The sequence below is a fragment of the Bufo bufo genome, chromosome 5 (assembly GCF_905171765.1).
Source record: "Bufo bufo chromosome 5, aBufBuf1.1, whole genome shotgun sequence".
NCBI classification, from domain to species: Eukaryota; Metazoa; Chordata; class Amphibia; order Anura; family Bufonidae; genus Bufo; species Bufo bufo.
The window spans coordinates 551,572,878-551,596,533 of record NC_053393.1 but is presented as its reverse complement, the minus strand read 5'-3'; the positions used below and the strand labels follow the sequence as shown (position 1 = coordinate 551,596,533).

At 45.5% G+C, this 23,656-nt stretch overlaps 2 protein-coding genes across 3 annotated transcripts in view; both read left to right on the top strand.

Annotated features, from left to right (window-relative positions):
• Nucleotides 1–202: 202 nt before the first annotated feature.
• LOC121000820 lies at nucleotides 203–8,194 on the top strand. 2 transcript variants are annotated; one of them, XM_040431491.1, is made up of 4 exons: nucleotides 203–1,231; nucleotides 2,833–2,922; nucleotides 3,001–3,075; nucleotides 7,697–8,194. In XM_040431491.1, exons 1-4 carry the CDS (start codon nucleotides 1,070–1,072, stop codon nucleotides 7,892–7,894), a joined length of 525 nt encoding a protein of 174 aa, XP_040287425.1. In that variant the 5' UTR covers nucleotides 203–1,069; the 3' UTR covers nucleotides 7,895–8,194. The 2 variants fall into 2 exon arrangements, with proteins under 2 accessions (XP_040287425.1, XP_040287424.1); XM_040431490.1 differs by lacking the exon at nucleotides 203–1,231 and adding an exon at nucleotides 2,014–2,696.
• A 1,354-nt stretch (nucleotides 8,195–9,548) lies between these two features.
• The window catches only part of LOC121000821 (cathelicidin-4-like), a 36,160-nt gene continuing 22,052 nt past the window's right edge, over nucleotides 9,549–23,656 (top strand). The window contains exons 1-2 of the mRNA XM_040431492.1: nucleotides 9,549–9,890; nucleotides 13,858–13,962. Of these exons, the coding sequence (XP_040287426.1) occupies nucleotides 9,711–9,890; nucleotides 13,858–13,962 (285 nt within the window). The 5' untranslated portion in view covers nucleotides 9,549–9,710. The remainder of the gene's footprint in view (nucleotides 9,891–13,857; nucleotides 13,963–23,656) is intronic.

Here is a 23,656-nt window from a genome sequence, read left to right as displayed (position 1 = left end):
GACTTTCTCTGACCTTCAGACAGTTTTTTGGAAATTTTTCTTGAATTTCTTCCTTGGACAGATTTGCTGATCCATCATGATGGAACATAATTTGTAGATTATAATCTGACAGCCTCATTGTGATAAAGTCAACATTTCCTGTCGTTGGATCCTTCCTCATTAAATATTTCCTCGTCACTCTCTAGAACTTGTCCCCAGACTGATAATAAGAAGCATCTTGTGTAATTGTGCAATTAAGCAATATATAAAGCTGAGCGCTGTATACACAACCCTACAGACAGGAGGACAGTCCGGGTGATGTGCCACCACACTGAGGACAGTGCAGGCTGAAGACCATCACAGTGAGGACAGAGCAGGCTGAAGACCATCACAGTGAGAACAGAGCAGGCTGAAGACCATCACAGTGAGGACAGAGCAGGCTGAAGACCATCACAGTGAGGACAGAGCAGGCTGAAGACCATCACAGTGAGAACAGAGCAGTGTGAGGACTATCACATTGAGGGCAGTGCAGGCTGAGGACTATCACATTGAGGGCAGTGCAAGCTGAGGACAGTCCAGGCCGAGGACCATCACAGAGGACAGTGCAGGCTGAGGACTGTCCAGGCCGAGGACCATCACAGAGGACAGTGCAGGCTGAGGACTATCACACTGAGGGCAGTGCAGACCGAGGACCATTGCATTGAGGGCAGTGCAGGCTGAAGACCATCACAGAGGGGACAGTGGAGGCTGAGGACTATCACATTGAGGACGGTCTAAACTGAGGACCATCACATTGAGGACAGTGCAGGCTGAGGACCATCACATTGAGGACAGTCTAGACTGAGTACCATCACACAGAGAACAGTGCAGGAGTACACTGGGTAGCAAAGGCTTAGATACACTACAGTCACTGCACTGAGTGAAGGAAGGAGGAATGATCCAGAATTAGATACCACAGACATTGCAGAGGAGGAACTGCAGACTGTGCAAGGTTAGATACACCCAAGTGCACGTAGGTAAGGATAATAGGGATAGTCTAGGATTAGATACACATAGTGGGGGACTGGGACACCAGGGAGTATTCTGGAGAATGAAGAGTTATTTGCAAATGTGTCTGGCGCTGGGGCTGGCAGCATTGCTGTATTCTGCCCCCGTACCGCACAGCAGCCCCCCGCAGTGGACCCTGGACGACGCTCTAGACGTGTATAATGAGGGTCTGAGCAGCGCAGGATTTCTCTTTGGAATACTCCAGGTATGTGCTGTATACGTAAGTGTCTATATACATATACAGGTCCGTATAAGGCCTCATGCACACGGCCGTTGTGTGTTTTGAGGTCCGCAAATTACGGATCCGAAAAACACGGATGGCTTCCGTGTGCGTTTCGCAATTTGCGGAACGGCACGGACAGCCATTGATATAACTGCCTATTCTTGTCCGCAAAACGGACAAGAGTAGGACAGGTAATATTTTTTTTTGCGGACCGCGGAACGGAGCAACGGATGCGGACAGTACACGGATGTGGACCAAAACAACGATCGTGTGCATGAGGCCAAATGCACTGAGGCCGACACCTGGCATTGTAAACTAATTAACCCTCTAATGACCGTGACTATTTAATTTTTTTCTTTGTTGCAGTCCAAGAGCGGTACATTTTTTATTTCGGATGTAGTCGGAGGGGCGATTATTGTTTTCTGGGACGAGTTGTGGTTTTTATTGGTACTATTTTTGGGCACACATACTTGTCATTTATTTATTTATTTATTTGGGGGGGCAGCAAATCCACTATTTTTATGCAATTCATTGTGCAGTGTAAATTATCCGTTACATTTATTCAATGGGTTGTTACATTGTATACTTTGTAAACAGAGTAAAATAAGTTTTAAATAAAAAAAAGGGTTTATCAGTTTTTATATTCATTTATTTAATGTTTTATATTTATTTAGTTATTGGGGGTGGGGCGCTCTTAACCACTTAGATGTTGAGGTTGCTATTGACTGCAGGGGTTAAGTTGCAGCTGTGGTGCACTGTGTTGACATTGTAACAATTGTATTGTTATTTGTATTGACATTGTACACTTCTAGCCCCGCCCAGTTCTTCTCTGTACACGCCCACTCTTACTTAGCCTCCTTTGTGCCCCCAGTATTACATATCCTCCAATTCGTAATAGTGCCCCTACACAGTGATGATGCCTCCTTTGTGACCCCTCAGAGGAATAATGACCCCTTAATGCTCCCCAAACAGTTAAGATACCCCATTAAAGCCCCCACACAGTAGTGATGTTCCCAGGACGGGGGCCGGGGCCACACGATATGTCAGGACTCCCCCAGTTTGTCCAATCTGCAGCTCAGCAGGCACAAGGGAAGGGGGTCATTTAGAAAGTGAGCTCAGTCCGATGGTCCGGGAGGTCTGGTAATCCGACATGTCTGTTGGTGCAGAGTGTATTCCGGAGATGTCGGAGTTTCTTCATTCCTCAGCATTGTCTGAAGAAAAGTCTCACATTCCTGTGGTGCAGAAATCTACAGCTGCTCCGGGTGCGGCTCCATCATCACACGTGGAAAAAACCTCAAGGGAGGACATAAGACAGAGCAGGAACGCCCCCGCTATCTGCACATTAGGGAGTCACTCTCATGGGCACTGGTGGGCATTTGGGGGTTTCGTAATGCAGAAAATTCCAGTCCGGCTTCAACGTTCAGAGAACAGCGCCCGGCGTGCAATAGTATTAAAATTAATATGTAACCTAGACCATCACCTGGGTGACCATGCCCTGCCCACCTGCCTGCAACACGTGCACAGCCTGGAAGGGGTTAAAAATGGCGATTATAAAGAGGGTAACGTGTATTGTCTTTCCTCAGGGCAATCTGCGTGACAAATTTATCATCAAGGAGACCATCTGCGTGAAGTCAGCCGAAAAAGACGGAAAATGCCCCTTTAAGGAGGACGGAGTAAGTGGCCATGTGGGATGAATATTTGTACGGATTTACCACAATCATTGGCGTCAAAATTGATATTTCGTCTTACAGGTTGTGAAGAGATGCACGGCATCAAAACTCGAAGGAAGACGTCTTGAAGTCAGATGCCAGACTATAGACATTGCGGTAGGTTTATTGTCCTTCTCCATCTCCTGACCAAAATGAGGACACTGAAAAGAAAGGAGTTAATAGTTATGGAATGAGGTGGAGGGGTTAATGGTGATCAGATTATGTGGAGGGGTTAATAGTGATTGAATGAGGTGGAGGGGTTAATGGTGACCAGATTAGGTGGAGGGGTTAATACTGATCAGATTAGGTGATGGAGTTAATGGTGATCAGATTAGGCGGAGGGGTTAATAGTGATCAGATGAGGTGAAGGGGTTAATAGTGATTGAATGAGGTGGAGGGGTTAATGGTGACCAGATTAGGTGGAGGGGTTAATGCTGATCAGATGAGTTGAAGGGGTTAATAGTGATTGAATGAGGTGGAGGGGTTAATGGTGACAAGATTAGGTGATGGAGTTAATGGTGATCAAATGAGGTGATAGGGTTAATAGTGATCAGATGAGGTGGAGGGGTTAATAGTGATTGAATGAGGTGGAGGGGTTAATGGTAACCAGATTAGGTGGAGGGGTTAATGGTGATCAGATGAGGTGAATGGGTTAATAGTGATTAATTGAGGTGGAGGGGTTAATGGTGACCAGATTAGGTGATGGAGTTAATGGTGATCAAATGAGGTGAAGGGGTTAATGGTGATCAGATGAGGTGAAGGGGTTAATAGTGATTGAATGAGGTGGAGGGGTTAATGGTGACCAGATTAGGTGATGGAGTTAATGGTGATCAAATGAGGTGATAGGGTTAATAGTGATCAGATGAGGTGAAGGGGTTAATAGTGATTGAATGAGGTGGAGGGGTTAATGGTTACCAGATTAGGTGATGGAGTTAATGGTGATCAGATGAGGTTAATAGTGATCAGATGAGATGAAGGGGTTAATAGTGATGAGATAAGTTGGAGGGGTTAACCACTTCCTAACGAAGCGATTTTCCGTTTTTCGCTCCCTTCCCAGAGCCATAGCTCTCTCATTTCTCCACTCCCATAGCTGTATGAGGGCTTGTTTTTTGTGGGACAAGTTGTACTTTCCAATTCCACTATTTAATATGGAAAACAATGTAGTGGGAAGCAAGGAACAAAAATTCAAACGGGAGGAATTTGAAAATAATTTGAGTTTTATGGGTTTTGTTTTTACTGCGCTCACAGTGCAGTAAAACTAACTATACAGTCAGGTCCATAAATATTGGGACATGGACACAATTCTAACATTTTTGGCTCTATACACCACCACAATGGATTTGAAATGAAATGAACAAGATGTGCTTTACCTGCAGACTGTCAGCTGTAATTTGAGGGTATTTACATCCAAATCAGGTGAACGGTGCAGGAATTACAGCAGTTTGCATATGGGCCTCCCACTTGTTAAGGAACCAAAAGTAATGGGACAATTGTCTTCTCAGCTGTCCCATGGCCAGGTGTGTGTTATTCCATCATTATCCCAATTACAAGGAGCAGATAAAAGGTCCAGAGGTCATTTCCAGTCTGCTATTTACATTTGGAATATGTTGCTGTCAACTCTCAAGATGAGATCCAAAGAGCTGTCACTATCAGTGAAGCAAGCCATCATTAGGCTGAAAAAACAAAACAAACCCATCAGAGAGATAGCAAAAACATTAGGCGCGGCCAAAACAACTGTTTGGAACATTCTTAAAAAGAAGGAACGCATCGGTGAGCTCAGCAACACCAAAAGACCCGGAAGACCACGGAAAACAACTGTGGTGGATGACCGGAGAATTCTTTCCCTGGTGAAGAAAACACCCTTCACAACAGTTGGCCAGATCAAGAACACTCTCCAGGAGGTAGGTGTATGTGTGTCAAAGTCAACAATCAAGAGAAGACTTCACCGGAGTGAATACAGAGGGTTCACCACAAGATGTAAACCATTGGTGAGTCTCAAAAACAGGAAGGCCAGATTAGAGTTTGCCAAACGACATCTAAAAAAGTCTTCACAGTTCTGGAACAACATCCTATGGACAGATGAGACCAAGATGAACTCATACCAGAGTGATGGGAAGAGAAGAGTATGGAGAAGGAAAGGAACTGCTCATGATCCTAAGCATACCACCTCATCAGTGAAGCATGGTGGTGGTAGTGTCATGGCGTGGGCATGTATGGCTGCCAATGGAACTGGTTCTCTTCTATTTATTGATGATGTGACTGCTGACAAAAGCAGCAGGATGAATTCTGAAGTGTTTCGGGCAATATTATCTGCTCCTATTCAGCCAAATGCTTCAGAACTCATTGGACCGCGCTTCACAGTGCAGATGGACAATGACCCAAAGCAAACTGCAAAAGCAACCAGAGAGTTTTTTAAGGGAAAGAAGTGGAATGTTATGCAATGGCCAAGTCAATCACCGGACCTGAATCCGATTGAGCATTTCACTTGCTGAAGACAAAACTGAAGGGAAAATACCCCAAGAACAAGCAGGAACTGAAGACAGTTGCAGTAGAGGCCTGGCAGAGCATCACCAGGGATGAAACCCAGCGTCTGCTGATGTCTATGCGTTCCAGACTTCAGGCTGTAATTGACTGCAAAGGATTTGCAACCAAGTATTAAAAGGTTAAAGTTTGATTTATGATTATTATTCTGTCCCATTACTTTTGGTTCCTGGGAGGCACATATGCAAACTGTTGTAATTCCTGCACCGTTCACCTGATTTGGATGTAAATACCTTCAAATTACAGCTGACAGTCTGCAGGTAAAGCACATCTTGTTCATTTCATTTCAAATCCATTGTGGTGGTGTATGGAGCCAAAAATGTTAGAATTGTGTCGATGTCCCAATATTTATGGACCTGACTGTATGTCGATTTTCTTGCCTTTTAATACTGGGGGAAAAAACTGCGTCTCATGATAAATTAGGCAAATCTCCAGCAGTCTGTGCACCTAGTGTAAAACTACAACGGCCCCTGACTGATAGCCCCCTGACTGATAGACCCCTGACTGATAGACCCCTGACTGATAGACTCCTGACTGATAGACTCCTGACTGATAGACTCCTGACTGATAGACTCCTGACTGATTGATAGATTCCTGACTGATAGATTCCTGACTGATAGATTCCTGACTGATAGCTCCTTGACTGATACCCCCTGATTGATAGCCACCTATTTCCAGACAGGGCTGAACTGATGGCCCTGGCCCCTGCCACTTCCAAGAGGTGAGCATGGTGCAAAAACGCCCATGTGACAAAATATTATTGTGAAGTATTAAAAAGTAGCAAAATGGTGTCTTGCAACTTTTTTAATGCCACCAGAAGAGGCAGAGCTTGTTAAGAGCTCATTTGCATACTTTCTTCCCAGAATTCCAGAGAAGCTTGTATGGCCTAAGTCTCCTCATGCTAAGTAAGGTGCTCTCTTCTCAAGAAGAGATGGTACCCAACAAGAAAGTGGAGTGACACGCATAGTAAATGACCCCTACCATTGTGGCAGCAGGTCCTGGTGACACTGGGCGGTATCTGGCAGCAGGCAATGGGGCAAATTTATTAAGCTCGCCTATTTTTGGCCATAAAATTAGACCGGTGTATTTCATTCGTCTGTCTTTCTTTTGCCGATTGTTTATTACAAGTCGCACAGCCATTAATTAATTAGACTCGGCATATTTTTATTAGTCTGACATCTGGTGGTTGATTTTCAGTATGACAGGTTCATATTCACTAAGACTGGTAGTGTTCAGCGAATCGAAGTATCCAAAGTGGACTTCGATTCGTCACAAAGTCAAATTTCCTCGGGCTTCTTGGTGACAAATCACTTTTTCCTAAAGTGGTGGCTGAAAAAAAAAAATTCTCCCCTTATCCACTTGCTCGTGGAGAGTGCGTCTGCTTCCATCTTGATTGAAGAGAACCCACCAAAGGTCCTTTGGTGTCTTTTCTTCAGTCAAGACGGGAGTGGATGCCCTCTCCGCGAGCAAGTGGATGAGGTGAGTATTTTTTTAACCCCTGATTAACCCCTGAAAGGCTAAATGTGAGTCACGGATGCCTTCATCAGCGTTAAACGCGGCCTCTGAGGGGCTAAATGACCGGGGGAGGGGGGTGCAATCTCCGTTCCCCATCATTGCGCCCGCTCCATACAATGGAAAGTGATTTGTGACAAAGTTATTTGTAACAAATCGAATTTCTTATCGAATATTGGCGACGCAGCCAAATCGAATTTTTCAAAACTTTGTTCATCTCTAAAGACTGGTTCATTAATTTGCACATCAAAAAAGTCGCATCTTCGTGGAGAAAAGTCACGTCTCCTAGAAAGTGCGACTTTTAATACTAACAAATCGCATTTCACACTGAAAACACGCGGAAAAAGTACGCCAGCCCTGGAGCGGAGCAGAAATTAGATTGTTTTTGCGACAATTTAAGGAGTAAAAAAAATTGCATGTATGTAAATAGGTCAGAACAAAGTTGCAAAAACTTCTGAATTAGTAAAAAAAAAAATCTAAATAGTCGAACAAGGCTGAAAAGTCTCCAAAACTGGCGCAATTTCAGTAGTAAATACGACAAAAATATATGACTGTCTAAAATAGCATTTTTTCAACTGAAAACAGGCGCAAACACTTTAGTTAATGTAAATGTGTCCCGCGTCTCAGAGCACTGACGTCTGATCGCAGAACTCTCTCCTTCTCTCTACTGAATGATACCTTACAGGACGAAGAAAACACAAAGTCCGAGACTGCCAGAGATCATCACATTTTCAAGGTCTTAAGAAACGACAGGAAGAAAGCAGAAAGCAGCTTCATGCAGATTGAGAAGGATTCTGTCAGCAGCCACGCCGTCTTCTCCTGCCTCGGCTGCATATTCGATATGTTCAATCCCAAAACAAGCTCAAAAGACTCGGGGAGATGATCTCCTCCATGGTCTTCTGAGAACCTTCTCATAAGCCATCTAGCACTACAGCTCCCAGCATGTGCTGACATGTTGGGGGTGGTAGGTTTACATATTTACTCTGATGCTTTACTGTTAAGAATTGTAACTATCTATGTATTTTGGGGTAAACAGGTGTTACTTTTTTGCCAATGATAATGAGAAGATGAAGAGCTTGCGATTCAACTCGAGACTGAACCATGGAGCAGCAGCTGCTTTAGGGCCCCTAATAAGGGCCCCTCATGTCTTTTGCAAATAAAACTTCATCCCTGTATAATGAAACATTCTGCAACTTTCTAATTGACTTAGTTCTTCAATTACTCAGCATTTTCAAGAATTCTGGTTGCTGTCAGTGAATGATGGCATGCAGAGGCTGATAACCCATTCTGACTATTCTGTATGGGCAGTGTTCATGGTCCTGTTACAATGTGTCAGTGCAGATAAAAGCTATCCGTCTGATGTGCAGAGGAGAAGCGATTCGTCCCCTAGACTTTGAGGCAAGAAATCAGAAGTCATATGGTCTCTGTATGCACCACACATGGAGGTCATGTGGAAATACACAGCTCCGATTCAATCAGAGCGGACCGCTCACAGCCAGGGAAAAGGAGACGCCCAAAGCAGAAGACTCTGCGTCTCCGCTCCGGTGCGAAGTTACAGCTCATTACAATACAGCGTGCCAAAATATCGGAGGACCACAGTGGACGAACGGTGGGGGGTTTAAAAAAAAAAAACACCCATGGCATCAGTGGGGGCCGCCCTACAAGGTAATACCATAATTAGCCTATGTCAAAACGGATGAAAGTTCCTCTTTAAGGAGAAAGGAGGGACAGAGGGACTTGGGTCAAAATTAGGGACTGTCCCTCCAAAAGAAGGACACTTGGGAGGTCTGTTGCATATGTGCAGTAGGACAGAAGCAAGGATGGGAGAGAGGAAGTAAAGATTGGAGGGAGGGAAGAACGAAGTAAAGATTGGAGGGAGGAAGGAAGAAAAGTTTGGAGGAAAGAGAGAAGTGAAAGAAGGAAGGAAGGAAAGAGGAAGGAAGGTTTTGAGGATGGGAGGAAGGAAAAGGAAAGTAGGAAAGGAAGTAAGAGAGGAAGGAAGGTTTGGAGGGAGGAAAAAAGGGAGAGAGGAAGAAAGGATATGAGGGAGGAAAAAAGGTTTGGAGGGAGGAAGGAAAAGGAAGGTAGGAAAGGCAGGGTGAGAGGAATGAAGGTTTAGAGGGAGCAAGGAGAAGGAAGGGAAGGAACGAAGGGAGAGAGGAAAGAAGTTTGAAGGGAGGAAGGAAGAAAGGTTAGGACAAAGGAGGGAAGTGAAAGAAGAAAGGGAAGAGGAAGAAAGGTTTGCAGGGAGTAAAATAAGTAAGGAATGAAAAGGAAAGTAAAAAATGGAAGGAAGGACTAACAAAAATGTTAGAAAAACCGAATGACTGAAGGAAGAAAAAAGGAAAGGAAGGGGATTTCTCCTTTACACGCCATAATATATAAAAGTATATAAAGGCATAAACACACATCACAAAGAAGAACAAACATTGTGTTCACTGATATAACAGAGGATTTATCTGATGGAATGATTCCAGTAGATTGTACAGGGAGTGGTTCCTGGACCTGCAGCTCATTTCACCATACTCAGCACGTCCTCAGAAATATGTGCTCTGATCTATGAGTGTTTACTGACCCGAACACTTGTAGGTCCTTGTAGTTCAGCCAGATGGGGACACCTCCGCAGCCTCCTCACCCATCATTCTACCTGGAGAGACCTGGAGGAAAGCTGCTGAGATCCAGAGCTCAAGACACAACTGATGGAGCGTTCCTTGAAGTGTCTATTCCTCTGTGGCCACTTACTGACCATAACGGCTGCCCCCATTCTCTCATCTAAAGAAGACATCGCAGAAATCATTCATTTTAGCAATAAACTTTTGTCCAAGAATTTCCTGTTTAAGCTCTTGAGGGTTGAAGATGAGGATGAATCCTATTTGCAGGTAAGTGTTTTTCATGATGGATTTATGTGGAGGAGTCATTATTGCGCTGATCAGATGGATATCTGCAGAATTAAAGGAATAATCAATTTTCAGCAAAATAAAAACATTATTCTACATATAATGAAAAGTTCTACAATTTTCCAGTTTCTCTATCTATTACTCACATGTTTAAAGATCCCTGCTCCATGACACCCACAATGTCCCATGACTGTGCAGTGGCTGGGTTTGGGGTGGCCTCAAAGCTACACTGGGTCCCATAGACACCATCGAGGTGTCACCTCGAGTTGCTGCTCTCTGGAAGGGATGGTAAGATGTGGTGCACCCCAATGGGAAATAAGTCCAGAAAGGCAGGGTCTGCAGTAACCAGTGTGCTTCTTTACTGGAGGAACTCATGTGCAAAACAAAACAGGCGAGGCATAGGGCTGGCTTCTCCAGTCTCCTGCCTGGCAGAAGAAGGTTCTGTGATGAGGAAAGGCCTGAGCTAGCTGTCCCTCTTTCTCTTCAGAAGGCTGGTACCTTGGCCAAAGGCTGGAGTCCCACGGTGTGTGGCTCAGTAGTCAGCTGACTCCTTGGTCACAGGGCTGGTGATCCAGGCTTTGTGGAGAAGTATCCCCGTCTCAGCGTCTACTTTTGGTCACTCAATAGTCTGGCAGAGTCTCCTCTTCTAAGCACTGATCCCTATCTTCAGAACACTAGGGCCCTGACTGCTCTCCTTATATACAGTTCTAGTGGGAGGGGTGAAGTGGAGAAACTCATCACAAACAAATACAATGTTACATTTTCCGTCTCTCATAGACTTGCATTAGAGCTTCAATGATATTCAATGGCAATGACACAGCAGTTTTTCCAGACAAAAACAAGATTCTAGACATAACAACAGAGCTAAACCAGACAGTCACAAGGTCAGTCTGTCTGGTTTTGGTGGTAAACAAGTCTGGCCTTTTCCCTCCACAATATGCTCTTCTTTAAACCTTATGGTAGCTGCTGAAAATTACCAGCCTCTCAATATTAGCTAGAAAATCCCCAAAATATCACAGTATTTATTAACCCCTTCCACAGTGAAAGGCAAATACAGTGTAAATGAGCAGGATATATCATAGCAAAAAAATAAAATGCAGTTACACAGCATTAAACAGTATAGGTCAGTGCGCATTAACCCTTTAAAGTGAAATAAAGTAAGTTGATGACTTTGCATAGGGAAAACAGGGGCAAATGTCCACAAATGTCCAGACTTCAGAGTACCTCTACTCCAGGGCACTACAACTGCCACAATGCACCCTATGACAGCTGCAATGCTCCCTATGACAGTCAATGTGACCCCTAATGACATTCCCAATTGCCCATGACTGCCACAATTCACCGTATGACAGCTACAATACCTCCATGACAGCCACAAGGTCCCTCATGACAGTCAAAAGACACTAATGGCCGCTTGACAGTCACAACACCCCCATGACAGCCACAAAGGCGTCTCTTAAAGAGCTATAAATTATAAGAGGCAGTCGCTGGCTTGGACGACTTAGGGATCCAGACATTGTACCCAGATATATCTGGTGACTAACTGAAACACATGACAGTCTCCACAGGATGATCACCCTGACAATTTGGAGTCTAAATATTTGTGATACTGTATATATATATATATTGTAAGAGATCGCTCTCTCTCAGGGGGTTGCAATCACAGACATCTCGTCAGACAGCAAATTTTAAGTCCAAGAGGTCATAAATTTTTGCACCAGCACACACAAAACAGCAAAAACAAACTCCTGCCCGTCTGGGCTCTAACTAATACAAAGTAGTTTTCCCTGAATCACCTCTAAGCACAGGGTCTCAGGCTCCAAGCCTTAGCAGGCCTGCTCATCAAACACACATCCACACAGGGGAGAGATCTGGCTACATGTAGCCTTGTGGCCCACCCAGCCCTCCTTACGGAGACCCCCCAGATCCTCACTAGGACTCTGTTTTGAAGTCTTTCTCTCCCTCGACTGACACACAGAGGGTTGATTTTATCCCTCCTTGATTATAGCAGGCTTCACCTGTGACGACCTCGGGTAAAAAACAATACAAGGACTGGAAGGGTGTGGACTGGCAGATCCCACTACCAAACCTATCCACCAGTCCAAATGAAATCCAGCCAAAAACAAAATGTAAACAAAGCTGTCTCAGCAAACAACACTTTGCTGAAACCCCTGCAGCTTTCTGGGTTTGATTTATCTCACCCAGCTAAGGTATCTGGGTGGGATATACATACCTTTCAGCAGTCACATTGTACACATCACCACAATATACAAGGAGTGCAGAATTATTAGGCAAGTTGTATTTTTGAGGATTAATTTTATTATTGAACAACAACCATGTTCTCAATGAACCCAAAAAACTCATTAATATCAAAGCTGAATATTTTAGGAAGTAGTTTTTAGTTTGTTTTTAGTTTTAGCTATTTTAGGGGGATATCTGTGTGTGCAGGTGACTATTACTGTGCATAATTATTAGGCAACTTAACAAAAAACTAATATATACCCATTTCAATTATTTATTTTTACCTATGAAACCAATATAACATCTCAACATTCACAAATATACATTTCTGACATTCAAAAACAAAACAAAAACAAATCAGTGACCAATATAGCCACCTTTCTTTGCAAGGACACTCAAAAGCCTGCCATCCATGGATTCTGTCAGTGTTTTGATCTGTTCACCATCAACATTGCGTGCAGCAGCAACCACAGCCTCCCAGACACTGTTCAGAGAGGTGTACTGTTTTCCCTCCTTGTAAATCTCACATTTGATGATGGACCACAGGTTCTCAATGGGGTTCAGATCAGGTGAACAAGGAGGCCATGTCATTAGATTTTCTTCTTTTATACCCTTTCTTGCCAGCCACGCTGTGGAGTACTTGGACGCGTGTGATGGAGCATTGTCCTGCATGAAAATCATGTTTTTCTTGAAGGATGCAGACTTCTTCCTGTACTACTGCTTGAAGAAGGTGTCTTCCAGAAACTGGCAGTAGGACTGGGAGTTGAGCTTGACTCCATCCTCAACCCGAAAAGGCCCCACAAGCTCATCTTTGATGATACCAGCCCAAACCAGTACTCCACCTCCACCTTGCTGGCGTCTGAGTCGGACTGGAGCTCTCTGCCCTTTACCAATCCAGCCACGGGCCCATCCATCTGGCCCATCAAGACTCACTCTCATTTCATCAGTCCATAAAACCTTAGAAAAATCAGTCTTGAGATATTTCTTGGCCCAGTCTTGACGTTTCAGCTTGTGTGTCTTGTTCAGTGGTGGTCGTCTTTCAGCCTTTCTTACCTTGGCCATGTCTCTGAGTATTGCACACCTTGTGCTTTTGGGCACTCCAGTGATGTTGCAGCTCTGAAATATGGCCAAACTGGTGGCAAGTGGCATCTTGGCAGCTGCACGCTTGACTTTTCTCAGTTCATGGACAGTTATTTTGCGCCTTGGTTTTTCCACACGCTTCTTGCGACCCTGTTGACTATTTTGAATGAAACGCTTGATTGTTCCATGATCACGCTTCAGAAGCTTTGCAATTTTAAGAGTGCTGCATCCCTCTGCAAGATATCTCACTATTTTTGCTTTTTCTGAGCCTGTCAAGTCCTTCTTTTGACCAATTTTGCCAAAGGAAAGGATTGCCTAATAATTATGCACACCTGATATAGGGTGTTGATGTCATTAGACCACACCCCTTCTCATTACAGAGATGCACATCACCTAATATGCTTAATTGGTAGTAGGCTTTCGAGCCTATACAGCTTGGAGTAAGACAACATGCATAAAGAGGATGATGTGGTCAAAATACTCATTTGCCTAATAATTCTGTACAGGGTGTATATATATATATAGAGAGAGAGAGAGAGAGAGAGAGAAAGAGAGAGAAAGAGAGAGAGAGAGAGACTTTCACATCTTGTTACTTGTATTATTTTATTACATTTTTCCTTTTCTTCAGGAAACCTCAACAGGAAGAAAAGTTCTGAAATTTTCCATAAAGGAGACAACATGTTTGACCTCTGACAGTTATGATCTTGAAAAGTGTGACTTTAAAAATGATGGGGTCAGTGTCAACATATGACTAATATTAGATATAGATTGGATACAATGCAGAAATTTTGCTTAAATGGGTCGAGTGCTTTACTTTGAAACTTTTTCACAACAGGTCTCTAGTCTACAGGAGCAGCTAAATATGCTGCATAGACCTTATATAAACTTAAAATCAGGGCGGATGTAGATAAAAGACCATGTACAGTACAAACTGGATATAATACAAAACTGATTTCAACCAGACATAGAGACCAGAAATACAAGATAAAAGTCACAAAGACTAGATATAGAATAGAGATCGGATATAGAATAGAGACCAGATACAGAAAAAGAAAATGTACAGGACCGGGCAGCACACAGCTATATCAATGTCTGTAACAGTGTACAGGACCGGGCAGCACACAGCTATATCAGTGTATGTAACAGTACACAGGACCGGGCAGCACACAGCTATATCAGTGTATGTAACAGTGCACAGGACCGGGCAGCACACAGCTATATCAGTGTCTGTAACAGTGTACAGGACCGGGCAGCACACAGCTATATCAATGTCTGTAACAGTGTACAGGACCGGGCAGCACACAGCTATATCAGTGTCTCTAACAGTGCACAGGACCGGGCAGCACACAGCTATATCAGTGTATGTAACAGTACACAGGACCGGGCAGCACACAGCTATATCAGTGTCTGTAACAGTGCACAGGACCGGGCAGCACACAGCTATATCAGTGTATGTAACAGTACACAGGATCGGGCAGTACACAGCTATATCAGTGTCTGTAACAGTGCACAGGACCGGGCAGCACACAGCTATATCAGTGTCTGTAACAGTGTACAGGACCGGGCAGCACACAGCTATATCAGTGTCTGTAACAGTGCACAGGACCGGGGCAGCACACAGCTATATCAGTGTCTGTAACAGTGCACAGGATCGGGCAGTACACAGCTATATCAGTGTACAGGACCGGGCAGCACACAGCTATATCAGTGTCTGTAACAGTGCACAGGACCGGGCAGCACACAGCTATATCAGTGTCTGTAACAGTGCACAGGACCGGGCAGCACACAGCTATATCAGTGTCTGTAACAGTGCACAGGACCGGGCAGCACACAGCTATATCAGTGTCTGTAACAGTGCACAGGACCGGGCAGCACACAGCTATATCAGTGTCTGTAACAGTGCACAGGACCGGGCAGCACACAGCTATATCAGTGTCTGTAACAGTGCACAGGACCGGGCAGCACACAGCTATATCAGTGTCTGTAACAGTGCACAGGACCGGGCAGCACACAGCTATATCAGTGTCTGTAACAGTGCACAGGACCGGGCAGCACACAGCTATATCAGTGTCTGTAACAGTGCACAGGACCGGGCAGCACACAGCTATATCAGTGTCTGTAACAGTGCACAGGACCGGGCAGCACACAGCTATATCAGTGTCTGTAACAGTGCACAGGACCGGGCAGCACACAGCTATATCAGTGTCTGTAACAGTGCACAGGACCAGGCAGCACACAGCTATATCAGTGTCTGTAACAGTGCACAGGACCGGGCAGCACACAGCTATATCAGTGTCTGTAACAGTGCACAGGACCGGGCAGCACACAGCTATATCAGTGTCTGTAACAGTGCACAGGACCGGGCAGCACACAGCTATATCAGTGTCTGTAACAGTGTACAGGACCGGGCAGCACACAGCTATATCAGTGTCTGTAACAGTGCACAGGACCGGGCAGCACACAGCTATATCAGTGTCTGTAACAGTGCACAGGATCGGGCAGCACACAGCTATATCAGTGTATGTAACACAGTGCACAGGACCAGGCAGCACATAGCTATATCAGTGTCAGGGATCGAACCGGGAGACTCCGGCGTCCTAGGCTGTAGCCTTGCTCACTAGACCACAGAGCTTCTTGGACAGTTTCTGTTACTTTTTTGAACCACCTCCTTGACCTGAATGTTCCTGCTTTTGGTTTGACCAATCAGATCTGTGTACGCCCTATTTAAGGAAGACAATGTCACTTCCTCCCTTGCCAGATTATTGAGCTATCTCAGCCATAGTCTTGCTTCAGCCTCTCAGCATTTGTCTGCTTACCTGCTCGTGTACCGAACTCTGCCTCCATCGACTACTCTCCTGCCTCATCCTGAATTCTTGCACCTGCCATCTCGTGTACCGAACTCTGCCTCCATTGACTACTTTCCAGCCTCATCCTGTATCCTTGTACCTGCCATCCCGTGTACCGACCCAGGACTGCCTGACTACTCTCTTGCCTTCCTCATTCTTCGGCACTTATCTACCACCTTATCGGGTCCATTGAGCCACCGCCATTCCTGCATATCGGGATCATTCATCCATTCCGTTTCCGCGCTCCTCTGTTCCTGTGTCGCTGCCATTGGACTCTTTCCCCTCTTCGAGTAACCTCTACAAGCAATTGTGCAGGTAACCCTAACATGCTGTGTGACAGGTATACGTTTAATCACAGAATTAGACTTGTATCTGCACTGTAGCGTGTGTGTTAAGTTTTTCAGAATAATCTGGCCTCAAAAATGGAGTCCGCGGTGACGCTCCTGAAACAACAAGTTATAGAGCTACAAGAATTCGGAACCACTTATCAGGAAAAGTTTTCCCAGTTACAAAGTGTGGTACAAGATCAACAAGGGGAAATAATCGCCCTACAGAGACAACTCCTGGAGGGGCAAGCCCCAGCTGGAGATACTCGCATGCCGCTCCCAGCAAGGTTTAATGGAGATCGACGCCAATTCCGAGGTTTTTTGAACCAATGTCGAATCTATTTTGAAATGAATCCAGCCCGGTTCACTACTGGAAAGATGAAGGTATTGTTCATCATCAATCTTTTGTCTGATGAGGCTCTCGCATGGGCATCTCCTTACGTGGAGACCAACAGCAGCCTTCTGCGGGATCTGGAGACCTTCATCTCCGCCATAAGTCAGGTGTTTGATGATCCTAATCGTTGTGCTACTGCGGAACTAAAACTACATAATCTACGCCAAGGAAACCGTTCAGTGGCCGTTTACACAGCCGAATTCTGCCGCTGGGTGACCGACACCACCTGGAATCATGCCGCCCAAAAGAGTCAGTTCCGGCGGGGGTTGTCTGAGCAAATGAAAGATGAACTTGCTAGGACAGATATTCCAGAAGACTTTGAAGACTTAATTCAACTTTGTATCAGAGTCGATCAGAGACTTACTGAAAGGAGAAGGGAGAAAGCATGGGCGCAGGAAAACCGACCCACCTATTTTTTCAGACCATCAGCTCCCCGTAATCCTGAACCTGCACCAGAACCTATGCAAATCGATGCATTACGGAGATCCATAACTGTAGCGGAAAAGGAAAGACGCATCTCAGAAGATCTTTGTCTCTACTGCGGAAAACCGGGACATTATGCTATTGACTGCCCTAGAAGGGTCCGTAGAATAAACGCGGTCAGAGAGATAGAAGAACAATTGGAATCAGAAATTCCATACTCCATACACTCTGAAATAAACTCTATTTCCCCTATTGCTTGGAAGAAAGACCAAACTACTATCCCCGAGTCTCGTTTCATGGTACCCATTCAGATCTTCACCTCTGAACTCGAAATCTCCTGCTCTGCTATGCTGGACTCTGGGGCCGGGGGCAATTTTATGGACTTAACATTTGCACAAAAAAACCATATCCCACTATTAAAGAGAACAACACCATTGGATATGGAGACTGTGGACGGCTCACCTCTTTCCTCAGGTCCAGTTACGCAAGAAACGGTAAAGCTCCAAATACGCATCAACACGGATCACCTTGAGGACATCCATTTTTCTTTGATCTCTTCACCCAAATTTCCCATAATCTTGGGGATCCCATGGTTGGCGATTCATAATCCATCCATTGACTGGGAAAATCATGTACTACACTTCCCGTCGGAATTCTGTCAGTGTAATTGCCTGCAAGACACTCAGTCTTCGGCTCCAGCGATCCCTCTGGTTCCGGAACAGTCTACAAGTGAGTTATTACCTCTGCCGTACAAGAATTTTCAGCATGTTGGCGACAAGAAAAATGCAGATAAGCTTCCACCTCACCGTTCTTACGACTGTCCGATTGAACTATTACCGGGAGCGGAAATACCGTTTGGCTGCATTTATCCGCTTTCTGATCCTGAATTAAAGGCTTTGAAAAAATATCTAGATGAAGATCTAAAAAAGGGGTTTATCCGACCCTCCACCTCTCCAGCTGGTGCTCCTTTTTTCTTTGTAGAAAATAAAGATTCCTCTTTACGCCCCTGTATAGACTACTGGAAACTTAATAGTATCACTGTAAAAAATCGGTATCCCCTTCCTTTAATATCTGAACTTCTCGAAAGACTGCGCACTGCCAGAATATTTACGAAACTCGATCTCAGAGGAGCATATAACCTGGTCCGTATTCGTCCGGGTGACGAATGGAAGACTGCTTTCCGAACTAGGTATGGACATTTCGAATACCTCGTTATGCCTTTCGGACTGTGTAATGCGCCAGCTACATTTCAACACTTTGTTAACGATGTGTTCCGGGACATGTTGGATCAGTTCGTAATAATATACTTGGACGACATTCTAATTTTTTCTGAAAGTCTGGAGCAACATCGTATGGACGTCTGCAAGGTTCTACAGAGACTTTGAGAACACCAACTCTACATTAAACTTGAGAAATGCGAATTTGAAAAAACAACTGTTCAGTTTTTGGGATACATTATTTCTTCGAAGGGTCTAGAGATGGACCCCAGCAAGATTAGAGCTGTAACGTAGTGGCCTACCCCCAGAAATGTAAAAGACATACAAAGATTCATCGGTTTTGCCAATTTCTACAGGAGATTCATCCGGAATTTCTCCAGGGTCATTAAAACAATAAAAAAAGGAGTTACAGCCAGCTCTCCTTCCGATCCTGTTGACGGTGCACGGGGCGGACTCAAGCCAGTCCAGCGATAGGTAGATGAAGTAGAAAAATGCTCCAGCACCAAAGGACGTTTATACAAAATCCCGGTCTTTATTGAATTCTTCACCAAAATACAGGTACAGACAGCGACAGTGGCACGGGGACCCACTGCTCCCCACGATCTACGCGTTTCGAACGGTGTCGTTCTTACTCCAGATCATGAGTAGGAACGACACCGTTCGAAACGCGTAGATCGTGGGGAGCAGTGGGTCCCCGTGCCACTGTCGCTGTCTGTACCTGTATTTTGGTGAAGAATTCAATAAAGACCGGGATTTTGTATAAACGTCCTTTGGTGCTGGAGCATTTTTCTACTTCATCATTAAAACAATCACACAACTCACAAAGAAAACCGTACACTTTACCTGGACTCCCGAGGCACAAGACCCATTTAGTCAACTAAAGACTCTGTTCACAGGCGCACCAATACTAATCCATCCAGATCCAGAACTACTATTCACGGTAGAAGTGGATGCATCTGATTCAGCAATGGGGGCGGTTTTGTCACAACGTGCAGGAGATAAAGAGTTGCTTCACCCTTGTGCCTATTTTACGACATCGGGAATAAGGAACTACTTGCAATCAAGGAAGCTTTCTCGGAGTGGAGACACCTTTTGGAGGGGGCCACCATTCCTGTAACCGTCTTGACTGATCACAAGAACCTTGAGTTTCTGCATAACGCCAAAAGATTATCCTCCAGACAGGCCAGATGGAGCCTGTTCTTTTCACGTTTTAACTTTATTATTACCTACCGTCCAGGTTCTAAGAACGGCAAAGCAGACGCGCTGTCCAGAATGTTCTCTGACTCCTCCCAAGAAAATAAGAATCAAACCACGATCCTGCCTGAAAGAAACTTCTTGGGGGCCACCCATTTGGGGGATTTATGGAAACTAATTAAAGACAGATATCAGAGTGACTCTTTCCTTAGCCACCCCACTAGTGAGGTTAACCTTCACTTCCAGGATGGTTATTGGATCAAACCGGATCATCAACTATATGTTCCCGAAATAGCTCAACTTGAAGTCCTTAAACTGGCTCATGATTCCAAGTTGGCCGGTCACTTGGGCATAAAAAAAACTCAAGAACTGCTATCTCGTTCCTTCTGGTGGCCCAATTGTAAAGGGGATGTGAAAAGGTATGTTTCTTCATGTTTGACCTGTGCGCACTACAAGACACCACGTTCTTCCCCTCTGGGATTATTACAACCACTTCCGGTTCCATCTCGCCCTTGGGGCTCAGTCTCTATGGACTTCGTGGTCGATTTACCTCCTTCTCAAGGAATGAACACTATCCTTGTTGTCATAGACCGTCTTACCAAGATGGCACACTTCATACCTTTCAAAGGAATACCATCTGCAAAACAGACAGCAGAACTCATGATCCGTGAAGTGTTCCGGCTACACGGGATTCCAGACAACGTGGTCTCTGATCGTGGAGTACAGTTCACGTCCAAATTCTGGAAAAACTTCTGTTCTGCTCTTGGAATCAAAGTAAATTTGTCATCAGCTTTTCATCCACAATCTAATGGTCAGACTGAAAGAACTAATCAAACCCTTGAACAGTATCTATGCTGTTTTATTACCCATTTACAAGATGACTGGATGGAACATCTCTCCACTGCAGAATTTGCATACAATTACTCGGAACACAGTTCGACTTCTTTCAGCCCGTTCTACGCAAACACAGGCCTCCATCCAGTCTTCATTCCCCATCTGCCAATCACCACGGCCCTCCCAGCAGTAACCGAACGGTTAACTAACCTGCAAGAGGTACGGGGAAAAATCATGGAGAATTTACACAAGGCCCAAAGACGCTCCAAACAAGCTGCGGACAAACACCGTAGACCAGCACCAGTTTTTCATATTGGGGACAAAGTGTGGCTGTCTACAAAAAATATTAAGCTGAGAGTCCCTTCTCAAAAACTGGGTCAAAGATACATTGGACCATATCAGATTTCGGCTCAAATTAATGATGTCACATTTAAACTCAAACTCCCGGATTCGCTCAAGATACATCCGGTCTTCCATTGTTCACTCTTCAAACCATTTGTCGAGAATACTTTCCCTGATCGCTTTTTGATGCCACCCCCACCAGTGAGGGTTCATGGAGAAGAGGAGTTCGTTGTAGAAAAGATCCTGGACTCTAGAATTTGTCGAAGAAAACTGCAGTATTTGATCCGTTGGAACGGTTATGGTCCTGATGAGGACTCGTGGGAACCCAAGGAGAATGTACACGCTCCCAGACTGGTCAGTGAGTTTCATCAGCAATACCCCGACAGGGCTATCTTAGAGATGCCCGGAGGTCATCGTGGAGGAGAGGGAGTACTGTCAGGGATCGAACCGGGAGACTCCGGCGTCCTAGGCTGTAGCCTTGCTCACTAGACCACAGAGCTTCCTGGACAGTTTCTGTTACTTTTTTGAACCACCTCCTTGACCTGAATGTTCCTGCTTTTGGTTTGACCAATCAGATCTGTGTACGCCCTATTTAAGGAAGACCATGTCACTTCCTCCCTTGCCAGATTATTGAGCTATCTCAGCCATAGTCTTGCTTCAGCCTCTCAGTATTTGTCTGCTTACCTGCTCGTGTACCGAACTCTGCCTCCATCGACTACTCTCCGGCCTCATCCTGAATTCTTGCACCTGCCATCTCGTGTACCGAACTCTGCCTCCATTGACTACTCTCCAGCCTCATCCTGTATCCTTGTACCTGCCATCCCGTGTACCGACCCAGGACTGCCTGACTACTCTCTTGCCTTCCTTGTTCTTCGGCACTTATCTACCACGTGCACCTTATCGGGTACATTGAGCCACCGCCATTCCTGCATATCGGGATCATTCATCCATTCCCGCGCTCCTCTGTTCCTGTGTCGCTGCCATTGGACTCCTTCCCCTCTTCGAGTAACCTCTACAAGCAATTGTGCAGGTAACCCTAACAATCAGTGTCTGTAACAGTGTACAGGACCGGGCAGCACACAGCTATATCAGTGTCTGTAACAGTGCACAGGACCGGGCAGCACACAGCTATATCAGTGTCTGTAACAGTGTACAGGACCGGGCAGCACACAGCTATATCAGTGTCTGTAACAGTGTACAGGACCGGGCAGCACACAGCTATATCAGTGTCTGTAACAGTGCACAGGACCGGGCAGCACACAGCTATATCAGTGTATGTAACAGTGCACAGGACCGGGCAGCACACAGCTATATCAGTGTCTGTAACAGTGTACAGGACCGGGCAGCACACAGCTATATCAGTGTCTGTAACAGTGTACAGGACCGGGCAGCACACAGCTATATCAGTGTCTGTAACAGTGTACAGGACCGGGCAGCACACAGCTATATCAGTGTCTGTAACAGTGTACAGGACCGGGCAGCACACAGCTATATCAGTGTCTGTAACAGTGCACAGGACCGGGCAGCACACAGCTATATCAGTGTCTGTAACAGTGTACAGGACCGGGCAGCACACAGCTATATCAGTGTCTGTAACAGTGTACAGGACCGGGCAGCACACAGCTATATCAGTGTCTGTAACAGTGTACAGGACCGGGCAGCACTCAGCTATATCAGTGTCTGTAACAGTGCACAGGACCGGGCAGCACACAGCTATATCAGTGTATGTAACAGTGCACAGGACCGGGCAGCACACAGCTATATCAGTGTCTGTAACAGTGCACAGGACCGGGCAGCACATAGCTATATCAGTGTCTGTAACAGTGCACAGGACCGGGCAGCACACAGCTATATCAGTGTCTGTAACAGTGTACAGGACCGGGCAGCACACAGCTATATCAGTGTCTGTAACAGTGCACAGGACCGGGCAGCACACAGCTATATCAGTGTCTGTAACAGTGCACAGGACCGGGCAGCACACAGCTATATCAGTGTCTGTAACAGTGCACAGGACCGGGCAGCACACAGCTATATCAGTGTCTGTAACAGTGTACAGGACCGGGCAGCACACAGCTATATCAGTGTCTGTAACAGTGTACAGGACCGGGCAGCACACAGCTATATCAGTGTCTGTAACAGTGCACAGGACCGGGCAGCACACAGCTATATCAGTGTCTGTAACAGTGCACAGGACCGGGCAGCACACAGCTATATCAGTGTCTGTAACAGTGTACAGGACCGGGCAGTACACAGCTATATCAGTGTATGTAACAGTGCACAGGACCGGGCAGCACACAGCTATATCAGTGTCTGTAACAGTGCACAGGACCGGGCAGCACACAGCTATATCAGTGTCTGTAACAGTGTACAGGACCGGGCAGCACACAGCTATATCAGTGTCTGTAACAGTGTACAGGACCGGGCAGCACACAGCTATATCAGTGTCTGTAACAGTGTACAGGACCGGGCAGCACACAGCTATATCAGTGTCTGTAACAGTGTACAGGACCGGGCAGCACACAGCTATATCAGTGTCTGTAACAGTGCACAGGACCGGGCAGCACACAGCTATATCAGTGTCTGTAACAGTGCACAGGACCGGGCAGCACACAGCTATATCAGTGTCTGTAACAGTGCACAGGACAGGGCAGCACACAGCTATATCAGTGTCTATAACAGTGCACAGGACCGGGCAGCACACAGCTATATCAGTGTCTGTAACAGTGCACAGGACAGGGCAGCACACAGCTATATCAGTGTATGTAACAGTGCACAGGACCGGGCAGCACACAGCTATATCAGTGTCTGTAACAGTGCACAGGACCGGGCAGCACACAGCTATATCAGTGTC